Source organism: Mya arenaria, chromosome 6, assembly GCF_026914265.1.
Source record: "Mya arenaria isolate MELC-2E11 chromosome 6, ASM2691426v1".
NCBI classification, from domain to species: Eukaryota; Metazoa; Mollusca; class Bivalvia; order Myida; family Myidae; genus Mya; species Mya arenaria.
The window spans coordinates 5,910,086-5,926,991 of record NC_069127.1 but is presented as its reverse complement, the minus strand read 5'-3'; the positions used below and the strand labels follow the sequence as shown (position 1 = coordinate 5,926,991).

At 35.5% G+C, this 16,906-nt stretch overlaps 1 protein-coding gene and 1 long non-coding RNA gene across 7 annotated transcripts; one reads left to right on the top strand and one right to left on the bottom strand.

Annotated features, from left to right (window-relative positions):
• Positions 1 to 1,507: 1,507 nt before the first annotated feature.
• Positions 1,508 to 12,970, bottom strand: LOC128237204 (uncharacterized). 6 transcript variants are annotated; one of them, XM_052952532.1, is made up of 5 exons: positions 12,674 to 12,970; positions 6,132 to 6,247; positions 5,803 to 6,015; positions 3,714 to 3,860; positions 1,508 to 2,935 (listed from the first exon to the last, which is right to left on the bottom strand). In XM_052952532.1, exons 2-5 carry the CDS (start codon positions 6,223 to 6,225, stop codon positions 2,643 to 2,645), a joined length of 747 nt encoding a protein of 248 aa, XP_052808492.1. In that variant the 5' UTR covers positions 6,226 to 6,247; positions 12,674 to 12,970; the 3' UTR covers positions 1,508 to 2,642. The 6 variants fall into 6 exon arrangements, 5 of the variants coding, with proteins under 5 accessions (XP_052808492.1, XP_052808496.1, XP_052808494.1 ...); XM_052952536.1 differs by having other exon boundaries at positions 5,839 to 6,015; positions 12,674 to 12,965; XM_052952534.1 differs by lacking the exon at positions 12,674 to 12,970 and adding an exon at positions 11,596 to 11,796.
• A 282-nt stretch (positions 12,971 to 13,252) lies between these two features.
• Positions 13,253 to 15,503, top strand: LOC128237210 (uncharacterized). The gene is made up of 3 exons (XR_008261524.1): positions 13,253 to 13,355; positions 13,525 to 13,629; positions 14,735 to 15,503. It is a non-coding gene; the product is annotated as an uncharacterized LOC128237210 (long non-coding RNA).
• Positions 15,504 to 16,906: the final 1,403 nt, after the last annotated feature.

Genomic DNA, 16,906 nt, shown 5'->3' with positions numbered 1-16,906 from the left:
AACGATGCCCATTGGATATCGGGACCCAGCATATTGATATAAGCGGTTGAGGCCAGATTGTAGGTCAAACAATTTTCCGAAAATCACTAGTCGTTACTAAAAGAAGGAACCAGGACATTGATCTTAGCGGTTTTGGCCAGTTTAAAAGTGAAAGTAGGAATTCTTTTTGTCACTAGCAAGTCGGGCTAGTACATAGAGAATTTTCACACGCTCGAGAGAAAAAATACTAGTTTTTTGCTGTCGAACTAGTGCTAATTCGACCACTGTTTAAATTGATGATGATTAGTATAGAAAGCAACACAGTGTTTTTGGCATTAAGAAAGTCATGCGTTATACAAATTTCGTAATGACGTTGTCTGCGCTAATTTTAGATTATACTTTCGGTTTTATTGCATTTTGTAATTGCGATAAATGCATTATTTATCACAAGGGCAGTAATGTCAGGTGCGTCCATGCTTCCCGGTTCATTGTTTTGAGTGATAAACGTCCTCGATTCGGTGAGTATTACTACTGTTATCTATATGTTTCAACGATAATTTTTAGAAACGACCTTGTGTACCGAATGAAGAGCAATTGCTCGTTTACGAAGACGCTTGTTTTGGATCAAAACAATGTCTGTATTAAAATATCTCGTGAAAACAATGCACGTTCTTACTAGGCTTCCCGACTCACTCAATGCATTTTTTGCTTCAAAACAACTATTTAATACCATTCTCTTGCGTACAAACCCCACCCGATGCTTTGTTTTGGGCAATAACAGTTATTGCTATTGATTTCCGAATGCAGACAGCCAATTTTGTAGTTAAATCGGCTCATTTACGAAAATGCTTGCTGGTTCATTCTGTACATTTTTAGAACCTAGGTTCATCCCAAATCTGGAAGATCTACCGGCACACTGTATTTACCCGAATTAACAGTCGTTTTGTTTTAGTTTTCACAAAAATTAATTTTGTGTTTGTGCTATGGCAGTTTTTTACGCCCTTTTATATAAAAAACGCATAAAAATAATAATAATCAAATTCTATGATAAATTTATCAGTTTGTATGCGACATAATACTGTTATTCTATTGTGGTGTGTGACCCCAATCACCGTATATGGGTAGACGTAGTATAAGAAAGTGTGCTATGAATGAACCCACTGATTATCATTGATATACACGTAAAACGATGGGGGAATGACCATGAATGTTATCGAGGTAGACATTGGCAAACTGTTCACGTTGCCATAGAATGATATAGTCAATGAAACTTAGATTACAGGTAAAACATACTCGAAATAAATAGTGTAACTTATTAACCTACAAATGTATACAAGTGTAAGATAAACATTTGGAAATTAAGCATACTTTAACCCAATCATGTGGGTAGTCCATGCATGATTGTTATTTCGCCCGTCTTCGCCAAAACTCCACGTTTTCATTACAAATATATGTGGGGTGTTTTATTACGCTTGAAGACGACGCAGTTATTCTAGCAAATAAACACAACGTTGAAAAAAATACGATAGAAATTATAAAAGTTTATTCATGAAAATGTAACTTGTAATAACAAAATAAATATAACGTATAATAACAAGATAAAAACAAACACACAGGGAACACTCGAGCATAATGGCAATGGCATGACATCTCACCGGATAATGAACAGTATTAATACCGAAACATAACAAAATCATTCTGCAGGAAATACCGTACAGACTACTTTACTTTTACTCTGGATACCACCACGAAGTTATGTTTTTAACACTGTTCAAAGTAACATGGACTGTCCGTTTATGTTAAAAATCATGAATATGGTTTAACAGAAACAAGCTTTGATGCATAACATATCACTATAAACTTTAACTTGCATTCGCAGCAGGTTTTGTTTTATAATTGACCTAAGAAATACTGAGCTAATTGTTTGCTAAAATATATTTCATGATTAACGCATATTTAGCTACATCACATGGAAGGGCTTTGAAACGAAGCACAATATCTTGCGTTCTGACTAGAACACCGTATGTTCTACATCTTGCTTCATTACATCCTGAATTCGTTATTCGAGCAACTGCATAGGACGCATCGTGAAAATGTATATCTTAATCTCACATATAATCTATACAAGCCTAGTTCTCCAAGACTCAAAATAAATAACAAACGTCAGCAAGCATCAGGACAAATACCTCATAGCCTAATTTAGCAAGCATCATTCCATACGTTATGTTTACGAGTGTCTAATATTATTACACCAGGTGGCGCTACGCTTACAATGCGATAATTTCCGCGAGCTTCTTAAAATGTGTTCAGCAATCGTAAAAACTCGGCTTTCTCCGGCGGGCTTCGGAATAGATATATGTCGTATTGTGTCGATGGTTTCCGTCTATTTCCGTACAACTTTCCGAACTTGCACCCTCTGGTGTCAAGAATGGGGCTGTTCTGAGTGCTGCTTCGTGGCTTGCTTACTTTTACTGTTCGGAATTGTTAATCGTTAAACCTATTTTAAGCGAATTTAAAAACAAAAATCGGCATAAATTTAAGATAAACTGAACTGGATATAGCATAAAGCAACAGGGATTTAATCAAGCAAGATGTACATGTATACAATCAAGATGTACAAATCAGATAGCAAGATGTTTTATTTTTCTTATTTTTTCCCTACATCAGAGCCAACACTTATTGTAACTGTATACCCGCAAGATTTTTCGCCGATGGAATTTGTCCACTTGCTCGTTTTGACGCATTGCAATGTGCCTTTCTAAAAGCTGTCTGTTCATTGGAGTTGCAGGATTCAGTATTCCTTCCAAATTCTTCCTGCTCAACGTCATTTGAATATTTTGAAGATCAACAATATATTTAAGGAAAAACGGACATCGCTTGCATGTCTTGTCCGGATAGGTGCTTAACACGACGTTCTGTGTATTCGGACACTTCGCACTATCGGCACATTCACTCTCTGTAAAATAAGCAACAAATGAGATCATACTAGCTATCGACTAGCGGAATGTCTAAATCATAGCAATTTCGGACTCTCAAATCATAACTCAATTGTACACCATTAACAAACAAAGTCACAGTATGTCAACTTCATCGAAATTATTGCGGATTTCAAATTACCAACAAGAACTCTCACAGAAATATGACAAATGAACTTTAGAGAACCTGTTGGGCAAATAGCCATTAGTAGCTGGGCGTACAAACAGCTTTTAGTATATGTTTCCATTACGACATTTCCATGCAGTTTGGAAATATTGAAAGATGAATAATGATTGGTTACCATGAACTCGACCTTCGACCCATTACCTAAAACTCGATAAGTTTATCTACTTGTCAGGAGCAACCAGCTTCCCTAGGCACCAGCGTTCTTCAGTTATAGATCGGAAACAGATGTTTATCTCAATGTTAACACGGCATTGACCTTTGATACAATGACCTCAAGTCCAATAGGATTCATCTGCTGGTCATGACTAACCTGCCTACGAAATTCGAGTTCCCTGTGCCTACGCGTTTACAAGTTAATAATCGAAGAGCGTGTGGAATGAGAAGGTAGATTTACGAATTACTTAATGACGCCCTCCGGTTGCATAAGAATTAAAAGTTATTACTTAAAGCATGAACGGTAATAATGAAGGCCTGGCCAATGATATAATATAGGAGAGAATTCGGAAGGCATGAACAAGTATAACCAACCAAGTATATCAGAAGATAGGGTAGTACTGTAAGTTACACCATACCTGAAATGGAAATGATACTTTTATCTTCCAGCTTTATATGAACAACTGTATCTTCGCCTAGCCAACCCTTCGCAGTCTTTATCAAACCCATGCCTTCCTCTTGGCTTAATTTTGACATTGGTCTCCGGGTGCAAATGTAAAACAAATCTGAAAAAGAATGGTAGACATCTAAAAAAGAATGGAACACACTAGATTTTACTTGGGTTGGTTGCAAGCCTGCTACATGTATTTCGTTTACTTAATTGAACGACGCCGACCCTTGAATAATATGGTGTTGGACAATGGCACGGATCAGTTAATGTGATCAGCAACAAGAAAAAAAAATTCTGAGCTCAAAATCGTAAAAATTGTGATATAACTTTGAAAAACAATTTGTGATGTTTTGGTTTGCCTTAAATTTATAATAATGTAAAGCCCGTGTTGTTACAGCATCGACTAGCTGCTCGACTATTCCACCGCTTTTAAGCTAATAATTGCAACGTTTTAGTGGTACATGCACGGACCAGTGTACAATTGTATTAAATGAGAAACCTTTACCAGAACTTCTAAGTCAATAAATAAAGGTGCAAAATTTTTATTATATGGAAAATTTCATGCAAACCCTGATTTTGTAAGTCGAATAATAAAGGGTTAAAATGTATATCATATGCGAGATAGAGTCATTGTATTCGATTTATTAAGTATATTGAATGGTTGGGAACCCATGCATAACGTTTCGGTGCACAATATGATGTATTTGCTGATATATTGACTTAAATGTGGTTACATGCAAAATAGAGTTATCTTTCTTGGTTGGTCAAGTAGGTTAGATGGTTGAGTACCGTTGTTTAAAGTCTCAATGCAATACATCAAGTAGATGCTGAGATATTACTCTAGGTCAGATAACATGCGAAACTGTAACCAAAATTTCTATGTGAAATAAGAAAGGGCAATTATTAGCGTTTAATGCAGAATAGTGTAATCTAAATTAATTTATTAGGCATGTTGGATAGTTGGGAACACAATGCTACAGTTTCAATCCAACACATGTTGTATTTGCTGAGATATTGACTTACATGTGGTAACATGCAAAACCTTAACCAATATTTCTAAGTCAAATAGTAAAGGGTCATTTTAATCATTTTATGCAAACTAGAGTTATCTTACTTGGTTATACAAGTAGGTTGGATGGTTGAGAAGCGTTGAATAAAGTTTCAATGCAAGACATTGAGTAGTTGCTGAGATATTAATACTTGAGTGCTTATATGCAAAACTTTAATAATAATTCGAGTAAAAATTGGCAAAAAGTGCATTATATGCAAGGTAGAGTTATCTAACTTGATTAATTAAGTAGGTTAGATAGTTGGGTACACATGGCTCAACTTTCAATGCAATTCCTGATGCATTTGCTGAGATATTTCCTTAAATGTGGTTGCATCCAAACCCTTAACCAGCATTTCTAAGTCCAGTAATAAAGGTCCATAATTTGCATTTTATGCAAAAAGAGTTTTCTTACTTGGTTATTTAAGTAGATTGGATGCTTGTATAAAATCTCAATACAATACATGAAGTATTTGCTTAGACATTAATCTTTGTGTGCTAAGTTCTAACATGCAAAACCTAAATTAGAATTTCTATGTAAAATAATAAAGGTTCATAATTTCGATTGTTTTCAAATAAATGTTATCGAACTTGATTCATTAAGAAGGTTGGATAGTTGGGAATACATATCTAAAGTTTCTATGCAATACATGATGAATTTGCTGAGATAATGACTTAAACGTGATAACAAGCAAAACCGTAACCAAGTTGTGACACCGATGCCGTTAATATAAACAAGACTGTTGCACTTATCATGTGAATGAAATATTTAGATATATCATTAATATCAATTATTCTGTAAGCCATTTTAATATATCATGCAAAATTATTTTATATATTAATTGTAAATTACTGAATACTTACTTCGTAGCTTTGTTTTTTTGGTATTTTTTTATGAACTATTTAAGCGAAAGCCTTTTTAAGAAAATATTCAATTGGTAGACCATTTCTAATTCTTAGAAATCTTTTAATACATACGAGCAAACAATTATGTAATGTTTATTTTTACTTTTTAAAGAATAACCGTTTCGGCGAACAACTTTACCGCGATTTTCCTCCAAGAACACTGTGCTCTCGGTTTTCTTCGCCATGTAAGCCAGTTCGTTGAACAAGTCTTTTCTGTTTATAATCCACAACACTATTTGTAAAATCACTAAGTTTTCATTGTCTACCAGGCCAATTGTCCTTATGTCCTCGAAACTGATTTCTTTTCCAGATTGACCTGTTCAAATGAAAACACACATTGAAACAAACAATAATTAGAACAACAGCAAAACAGACAACAAATTATGTTTATCAATACATTTCGAAGGCATGACCGGATAAGACGCTTGATACCAGGAAGTAAAGTAGAAATTCTCAGCAAGTCCTCAGCAGTTAGTTTGATAAGAATTTCCTCTAGTATATTCTCTGTCACTTGCTGTTTCGCCATCTTTCCGCGACACTTTATTCGACTGTAAACACACAATGTATAAACGTTATACTAATTTCATTACAGTCTTAATCAAATTCTTTAACGTTCTGAGTCACACTCCCATACGAATGTTTACTAACACTGTGATATCACGCGAAAGCAAGCTGACTGATTTCATAAGTTCGAACGAACTACTCTTTGACACACTTTTGTGTTTAAAGAATAGATATGTAACCAATAATGTTTAAAAAAATATTTAAATGCATTTATGTTGTATCAATTAGTTATATATGACTCAATAACTCATAGACTGGTTTAAAGAATAAATATGTAACCAATAATGTTTAAAACCATATACATGTAGATTTTGTCAAATTTTCCATCGCCTCGTAACCTCATGAATATAGTAGAGCAAATCAGGTCAAGGAGTTGTGACGTGTCAAGTCACTGATATTGACACTGTCATACTTATTTCCACTTAGTTCTGTTATCAATTACATCACTCAATCATTTGATAGATTGATTAATTGCCTATCTCTATCTCCTTATTGATTTATTATTGAGTAATTAAACGAAGAATTTGTAGCGAATTTGGGCCGAGCGATACGTTGTTAAACTGTTGTCTGCCGCTTTTACAGTAAGGCGTAGGATTTTGCTATTGTACACTTTCACTTTCATTTTGAATAGTTAGGAAATCCGCTATATTTCAATCATCTTAAAAGTTATTATTTCATTGGCAAAATACGTTTCGGAAGAATAGGAGGCGTAAGGAAATAGTAAGTAGTCATAAACAAATAGTATTTGGATTGCTTATATATTTGTTATGCACTCAATGCTAAACTTTTAATATGGGGTATGAAATTAGTTTAGAGAGTGAATTTCTCAATAAAAACAACAGCTAATAATACAACTTGATCGTAAATTGAAATAAGATGGTTGAATAATAATAATCATGATGCGAACAGCGATTTATTATAATAATGTTGTTTTCTGAAAATATGAAAATATAAGGCGTAACCCCCTATGAAAAAGACTTTACGTTGAAAATGGACTATTCCAACTGGTTAGGACCGTCCAATGTGGTCACGTGATATCGTGGGTATAAATACAGCAAACCAGCGGGTTTTATTCTTCTTGTGCTGGCTTCTGCGAGAGCAACAACTTGCTAAGACAAGGTGTACTATATTTATTGTCTCTAATAGGGGTTAAACACTATTTGTCCTAGCGGCAAATATACATGTTAATTCCCTAGGGGTTTATACCGAACTATCTATATTAATATAGATATAAGTATGGTATAAACTGTGAACCAGAGAGTATTAAATAGAAAAGCGCCTCCTTAACAATAGAAGTAATGAAAGTAAACTCAAAAGTCCTTACCATACATTGACATAATACTATTAAGTACAGTTTTTAAGTGAAAAGCTAGGGATATAGGAAAAGTTAGATAATTTAATATGTGCGTCTATGAAAACTGTAAATATTCCAATCTTAGTTGATTTATCATTGATTGAACGATAATTATTTTCACGATCCAATCATTTTAAATAATCATTAGTGCAAATTATTTTGGCAAAGTAGCCAAAGAGGAAAATCTTATATATAACCATTTGAAAGTAAGCCCCGGCACGTTACAAAATTTGGCTCCCAACGTGGGGCTATTTGAATTTTCATATATATTCACAAACCTATGACAATGGCCGGAAGAAGTGATCGTGAACGTCATATGGAGCAAGAGATAGATGATTTAAGGCGACAGCTCCATATAATGAAGTTACAACAAGAAATTGACGCAATGCAACGAGAGATTGACATAACTTCATATAAAATAAATGCTTCTACACCAGTCAGAGAAAATATACCGCGTGGTAGAATGGAAATGCCTAGTTCAATTGTTAAACGAGAACTGATAGAAACCACCCCAGCTTTTCATTCAAAATTGACAAGACCAAGACGGTTGTTGCCTGAAACGCCAAATAAATCAAGTGTTTCCTTAACGAACATAGCATGCCAGACGGAGTGCATGGATAATGACAGGCCAGATAAATTCGTTACTGAACGAAGGAAGAAGGTACGTTGTTCAGAAACTGCGCCATTAGAAGATACGAAGCAGATATGCAATAGTGGGGGCACAGTTGGTCGGGGTTTAACAATGAAGCCCGCGACTTATGATGGGACTAGTGCCTGGGCGGACTATAAAGCCCATTTTGAAGCATGTGCTTCATTGAATGGTTGGGATAACCATCAAAAAGGCCTGTATCTGTCTGTTTCATTGAGGGGACAGGCGCAAGGTGTATTCGGAAACCTTGCAAATAACACTACCGACTACAAGAAGTTGGTGAGTGCTTTGGAGGATCGATTTGCACCTCCAAATCAAACTGAATTGTACCGGGTACAGTTAAGGGACCGGCAACAAAGAGCTACTGAGACAATGTCAGAGCTAGGCCAGGATATTCGCCGTCTCACAAATTTGGCATATCCAAGCGCACCAAATGACGTGCGAGAAACGCTCGCAAAAGAGCAATTTATCGATTCATTGATAAATGGAGATATGCGATTGAAAGTAAAACAGGCTAGGCCTGTTGATTTAAATGATGCTGTTCGACATGCTGTTGAACTACAGTCATTTTACCGTGCAGAAAAACGGCAAAAAGGAACGGTACGGGCTACCACCCATGATGAAGACAAACACTCACGGGAGTCCATGTCTCAAATGAGGGAAGAAATTCGACATCTTCGAGCAAAGCTGAACGCTCAAACACAATCGAAATCGTTCAGTAAAAATGAGAGTGGTAGTAGAAGTTATCAGCAAACACCGTACAAGAAACAGTTTTATACAGAAAACAGATCATTTGGTAAACAGCCGAATAAAAGACAATTTGACAAAAAGAAAGCATGTTTTGAGTGTGGGTCAGAACAACACTTAAGGTGGGATTGTCCAAATATTAAAAGTAAACCTTATGACGGAAAGGAGGAAAATAATAAACAACAACAGCAGCAAAGCTTAAAACAAGCTCATATCCAAACATCGGCTGGTTTATTTGTGTCAGCTAAAATAGGGAGTATAGACGTCGCCTGCCTTATAGATACAGGAGCTACGCTAACATTAATTTCCAGTAAAATGTGGGAAATGATTAAAGGTTACCACATCCTTTCGACTTTTGAAGCTCCAATTATAACGGCTTCTGGAAGTAACATGGTTATAATCGGTAGCACGGAACTTGTAATACAGCTTGGTAAAACAAGTTGTCCGAGTACAGTAGTAGTAGTAGACATGGATGTTGATGTCGTACTAGGACTTGATTTTATGAAAATGCACACTGTTCATATCAATGTCATACAGGATACATTGACAATCAATGGGCAGAAAATTGCTCTCGAAAGCGTTGGAAAATTAGGTTGTTACCGCGTAGGGTTGATGAAAAAGGGTGATATTCCCGCAAGATTAAAAATGAATGATACCGGAAGAGTATATTATCTTGGAACAAAATGGTCTGAGATGGCCAAGACAAAGGTAAAAGCACGAAAGTCGATGCAGCCTATATGCCCGCAATGCACAAAGAGTGTATCATTCAACGAGAAGTTTAAGCAGCATCTTATTCAATGTACCGAAGAGAAGAAAAAGCTCATGTTAGCTCAACAAGCAAGTTGTGATGAATGTGGGAAGATCTTTAAAAGGTTTTCATTTATGATGAAACATAAGCAGATGGTGCATGATAATAAGACCACTGAGAAATGTGATATGTCTAAGGACAAAGTTAAACCTGGGTGTAGTAAGATTGACATTGAAAAATTGGAAGCTGGTGATGAAGGATGGGATTGTAATCCTGGAATTGAACATGATTATAGCGATGAAGGAGAACAGTGTTTAAAAAAAAGGTTGATATTGAAAATTAGGTTGATTTTGAGGACGGGATGCATCAAGTGAGCTTTGAAACTAAAAACTGAGTGTATTATAAACATTATTGAAACCTTTGCGAACTGTTAAATTTTGAAGTAGATTTTTGTTTTTGTATGTGTATCAATGCTACAGCAGGAAGCTGAGGAGAAAGTTTATTTGTTAACAGCATCAAACTCATTTTTTTTTTTTTTTTGCCATGTTGTTATTGTCGTTTTTGTAAATTTCATTAAAATGTGTTAAGCTTAGATTTGTTTGGATTGTTCGGTTCAAGTACACGTAAAATAGGTTTATCCCCGCGAGACGCGTGGTAATCGGAGGCGTGGGTAATGTAGCGAATTTGGGCCGAGCGATACGTTGTTAAACTGTTGTCTGCCGCTTTTACAGTAAGGCGTAGGATTTTGCTATTGTACACTTTCACTTTCATTTTGAATAGTTAGGAAATCCGCTATATTTCAATCATCTTAAAAGTTATTATTTCATTGGCAAAATACGTTTCGGAAGAATAGGAGGCGTAAGGAAATAGTAAGTAGTCATAAACAAATAGTATTTGGATTGCTTATATATTTGTTATGCACTCAATGCTAAACTTTTAATATGGGGTATGAAATTAGTTTAGAGAGTGAATTTCTCAATAAAAACAACAGCTAATAATACAACTTGATCGTAAATTGAAATAAGATGGTTGAATAATAATAATCATGATGCGAACAGCGATTTATTATAATAATGTTGTTTTCTGAAAATATGAAAATATAAGGCGTAACCCCCTATGAAAAAGACTTTACGTTGAAAATGGACTATTCCAACTGGTTAGGACCGTCCAATGTGGTCACGTGATATCGTGGGTATAAATACAGCAAACCAGCGGGTTTTATTCTTCTTGTGCTGGCTTCTGCGAGAGCAACAACTTGCTAAGACAAGGTGTACTATATTTATTGTCTCTAATAGGGGTTAAACACTATTTGTCCTAGCGGCAAATATACATGTTAATTCCCTAGGGGTTTATACCGAACTATCTATATTAATATAGATATAAGTATGGTATAAACTGTGAACCAGAGAGTATTAAATAGAAAAGCGCCTCCTTAACAATAGAAGTAATGAAAGTAAACTCAAAAGTCCTTACCATACATTGACATAATACTATTAAGTACAGTTTTTAAGTGAAAAGCTAGGGATATAGGAAAAGTTAGATAATTTAATATGTGCGTCTATGAAAACTGTAAATATTCCAATCTTAGTTGATTTATCATTGATTGAACGATAATTATTTTCACGATCCAATCATTTTAAATAATCATTAGTGCAAATTATTTTGGCAAAGTAGCCAAAGAGGAAAATCTTATATATAACCATTTGAAAGTAAGCCCCGGCACGTTACAAATTTATCAGTCATGAAATTTGACATTTAATGTGTTTATAGTTCGAGTTTTACTGTGAATAGTTCATGTTAGCTAAAGAACTTCAGCGAACACGTTATATATTACCTTTTTGGATGTGTTCGCTGAAGAGAACGCCGTATCCAAACCCTACCAGAATTCGTGACATTTTTATGTCACGCTGTTATTTCACTTGTATGCATTGTACAGACAAAATAGCTGTTTCCTTAGGTTAATGAAGTAAAATGTAGTTCACAAACTCATTTTCAAAACCAAAAAACGCTTTGAAGATAGTTGATTTAGCATTTTAATAAATCCTATTACAAGCATTCCTTATCTAGGTCATAGTTGTGCTCATATTTAATCACGTGACACCAAGATTTTCAGAAAATACCCATGTGACCTAATGTTTAGTTTGCTGTTATTTTTTCTATTTCGAATAATTAATAAATAACTAATAACAAATTTGGAAAAAATAAATAGTTTTTACTTATCAAAAGGTATTTACAGCCTTACTGCAATTGGAATCAACTAAATGAACAATGTGAATCCGATGCTATAAATAGAATCCATCGACGTCATCATGGTCATGTGATTGCATTGCATCATCACACTCAATTGATTCTGGTTGACTTTACTATGGGGGTTACGCCATAACTTTAATGTGTTGTAAACATCAAAAAAATGAATATCAACATTAAAGTTATGGAAGCCAGAACTAAGTTCATGTCTATATGCAAAGGTGGCCAGCACATGGTTAAGATGGTGTATATTTGTGAAATATGACACCAAAAATGTATTTAACTGAAAAACCCACTATATAAACATAATAACACTAATGTACTACTAGTGTATTATGTTTATATAGTGTTTTTTTCAGTTAAATATGTTTTTTTTGTGTCATACTTCACAAATATACACCATCTTAACCACGTGGCCACCTTTGCATATATGTGTTTCTTTTAATTGCATAGTAAGGGACCTTGATAATGAAATCTTTAAATCTATCTAAAACTCGTGCAAACAAACAAATAAAAGCACAAGAGTCAACTGACCTTAACCCACAGTGGCTTGATGTTTGGAAACTAAATGTTACCATTGACAATAAATGTGTTGTGATTGTGCTCGAAGTATTCATATTTACGTCCACAAACTTAACATAAATCTTTAACAGAAAAATACGTACCTGTTATTTGTAGCTATAAATGAGAGAAATGAAGAAACAAGTTAATCAATGACCCGTTGATATCATATTGTTTGAACACTGGTTTTGGCACCAAAACTCATATGCATATAACATCCCGGTATCTACTAATCCAGACAGCATTTATTTCCAAGATGGCACACCTATAATATCCGTTCATAAATCCATTATTTTGCAAATATAATACATGTATGTTAACACCAAGCTCGAGAAGCACGAATATGACTTCCACATCTCTTTTCGACTTGTTTACATTGCGTCAACCGATGGACCCACGCATTCGCTATTTTATTCAGCGCGCGCTTGGTACCAGCGGGTTATACTTCCTTTACATGCAGATATTTTAATAATTGCTACCCAGCGCTCGCTGAAAAAAATAGCGAATGCGTGGGTCCATCGGGGCACGCGAAAATTAAAAATAATGAGAAATTGCTGCGGTTTGTAATGTTCCGGGATCCCAATAAATTTATATTTAGAACGTTTCAATGACGTAAAATGTGATGAATGTTTACAAACATATAAAACGTGACCTTGCACAAAAAAGAAACATAGAAACGGAAAGTTTCATAGACAGTCACTGTCACAGGTTATACTTATTTCTTCCGCTGTGACCCTTATTCTTAAAAGAAGAAAGAGAGGTTGAGATAGGAATCGCAGTGTGATTGTATGTTTTGTATGTTGCTTAATGTGTAACTTATGTCTTTTTGTAATACTTTTTTGTGTGAAGGCCATGCTGGAAATAAGTAGTATGTCTGTAATGATTGTACACTTAGTATGTAACCTTCGTTAAATAAAGTTGTTATTATCAAAGAATACTTTGTATCCACGGATAGTTCTTGGAAGGAACGAGTTGCCATACGCGTCTGGATGGCGGGAACATCGTGTGTAGATCGAAGAGCAGAAGCAGGCTATATTTGTGGTGGAACAAGATACGAAAGGTAAGATATATAGAGTGTAACATTGAAGAACGTTGAGAATCCTATCAATATTGCAGTTCTGTAATGGTTATCGCGACTCTTTCAATGTCGTTTATAGTTCATGTAAGCAGTTGTCCCATACAGTATTACCATCCTCCAAAAAAAAGCATGGGTGTAGAATTAAGGAACTGTGAGTTCTTCCTAATCTGGACAGTGATAGTGCAAATGTAGGAACGTAATAAACCAATACGTTGCCAAGCTTTGTCGGTTATAGCCAAGATATGAGAAGTCCATTTAGCATATTTGGAATGATAGGGCCTAGATACCGAGGGCGGTGGCGTGTTACGCTTGCGCGAGAATATCATTGATTGTTTTTGTTGCATTAAAAGAAACGAGCCCCCTCCTGGACCATAGGATATGAGAAATATGAGAATTAAGAAGAGCAAAGGATTGAATTGGATTGTTGAGAATGGGGTCTCCGGCAAAGGTGCGAATGTTGGCCTGAATGTCGGAAGAAATGCCATTGATATAAATAAGGAAGAGGCCAGGTTCTAGGATTGACCCTTGGGGTACACCAGCGTTGATTGGTGACCAGCTGGATGTTTCAACAGAATTGGCAACCCTTTGGTGTCTGTTACTAAGGTAGGAACGAATCCCAGATAGTAGAGGTCTTTCACACCGATTGATTCGAGTTTGAAAAGGAGCCCATGCACGGTGCCATCATCGATCGAAAGCCTTCGATATGCCACAGAACACTGCTTTGACCCCCCACCCCCACCCCCTGCATTCTTCGTCGGCTTTAGCAATATCTTTATATTGGAACAACAACTGGGTTGATGTCGATTCACCCTAAATAAAACCAGACTGGAATTGTGTAAGGCTGTCATTGAAAACAACCTAATAGAATAAATATTTGTGTACGAGTCTCATGATCTTACAGAGGCAACTTAGAAATGAAATTGGTTGGTAGTTTTAAGGATTGGCTGGGTTTAAGATTGGTATGACATTGACTCTCTTCCATTACTTGGAAATACTGAAGTATGCAAGAGTCGAGTGAAGAATTTAGATAGAGGATGAGATAGTTCTTTGGCTTGTTGGCGTTTTCTTATAATCTTTTTAATTTCAGTTGTGAACCAAGGGACATCATTTGGTCTGATGGATACAGTTTTGTTTGGGGTGCTTTTTAGGCGGCAGTCATAATAGAACAAATTAACAATGCAGCAACGTATTCGGAGTTTGGGTCGTCAAAGACTGTGTCCAAGTCGACCGAGTTTAGGTTGCGTCTATATGTCTGGTAGTCTGCCTGATCAAACAACCGGATCTTGCGCGGCAAACTAGTATGTTTAAGTCTAAAGAATTTCAGAACACAGACAACTGGACAATGAACTCGTGGAATGTCATGAACGAAGGGGTCTGACACACAGCTAGGAAGAACATGTTAGAAGTTTTGGATACACATTATGTAAATTAGTAAATAAGAATGCCCGGTGAAATTAGTTGGCCTATTTATAAGCTGTTCAGCATTATAAGAAGTGATTAATCGGCTTATTTTGCTGGACGGTGAAACGTTGACATAAATGTTGGATCTCTTTTTAAAAGGAAGTATTTGTCTTACGAACTGCTATAAACTACAAGGCGAACGAGTCCCTTTAGACGAGTGAACACAAACGCTTGCAATGACTATAGTCATCTGAAACACGTACTTACCTCAATCAAAGCGTTTCCTCTTTAAATTTACATCTGATTTCATTCATTTACATTTTATTTATGTTGACCATAAAGTGCAATCCGACAGTAAAAAAATACATTTCCAGGTTAAGTGGGAAATAATTTCATTTATTTTCTAAATTTAGCGAAACTCGCTAGTTTAAGTAGATTTTAATGTACAATTAAAAGCCTTCAACTACTTAGGGGGACTAGACACCAGATGATTCAATTGTCAGAAAAGAGGATATTGTCACTTAACTGAAATACAATTGATATCCCTGTGTTCAACGAAATGCATTATACTGATGTATCCCATCGCCTTTGAGCAGCTTTTGCGTATTTTTTTAATTCGGAATTCAATGGTCTACCCAGTAAATCCCAGCAAGTTAAAATAGAGTTGGTATATTGAAATATTGAACCATTATCCATCACGTGACTTTCACATGCTAAATAATCACAAGATTTGGCTTCCCAAAAAGACGATCATTGCAAGGAAGTGAATCAAAGCCCTGATAGCGCTGCATGAACAGGGTTTTATACGGATTTTCACCATAATGATTCACGATCATGTGTGTATTAATATGGTGCTGATATGTTGCACAGTGAATCTAAGAGTCCCCGTGTAAACCAACCACATGGGCCGTCCCAGGTTTATTGAAGCATGATGGTAAATGAAAAATTAATATTTTAATGACAATAAAATTAATGTCGCTGTGTAAGTAGGCAAACAAGGATGGAGAATGTAACCAATCCAAGCAGAACTCCATCATATGGTGTTACATATAAGTATATATATAATTATACTAATCAAACTTTACTCATTAGAAAGAGTTTGCATATGTTTGCCTTGTTATTCACAAAACAACTTTGAAAATACAACAGATTATAAAGAGAAATAGTTTCTTAATTAAAGTGATGAAAATTTAAATAATTGAGTTCAAACATTTGCGATTGAAAATTTGTGACACGCATTCCAAATAAACTACAGAACTGTCTAACAAAATAAAGGTACCAAATAACGGGGAAAATTGGGCGCTGGAACATGGTCGATGTTACGGAATTTAATTGTTTCATTATTGAGAGAAATTAAACAAAAATACATACCGTCTCACTGGGCGCTGCCATTTTTTAATGCTTGGTATCAAAACAATATACCACGTGATTACCGCCTCTGATGTTACTTACTGATTTATGGAATCAAACACTCCTACTCCCTCGTACTCCCATGGTGACTTCTGTTGTCCATGCATGTTATCATCTGTAACCAAACCCACATATATTAGTATATAAGAGGCTAAAAGAATATCACGGAATTGCCATTCTCGTTTTAAATACAAAATCCGCTGGTGTCGTGAAAATACATGACAAAACTAAATAAATGCAGCTGAATGAAATAATGATCATTCCAATCCATTGCTAACCCAAGACAAACACAAAATACTACAAATGCAAATCGATACTAACCATCAGAACATCAGATTCCAAGTAAAGCAATCAAGTTTTCTAAAACAAAGTAAAACAAACATATCTGTATACTTCAACTGTGCACGACAATCAATCAAGCTTGAGATTTCCCGCTTCTTTTTTACAA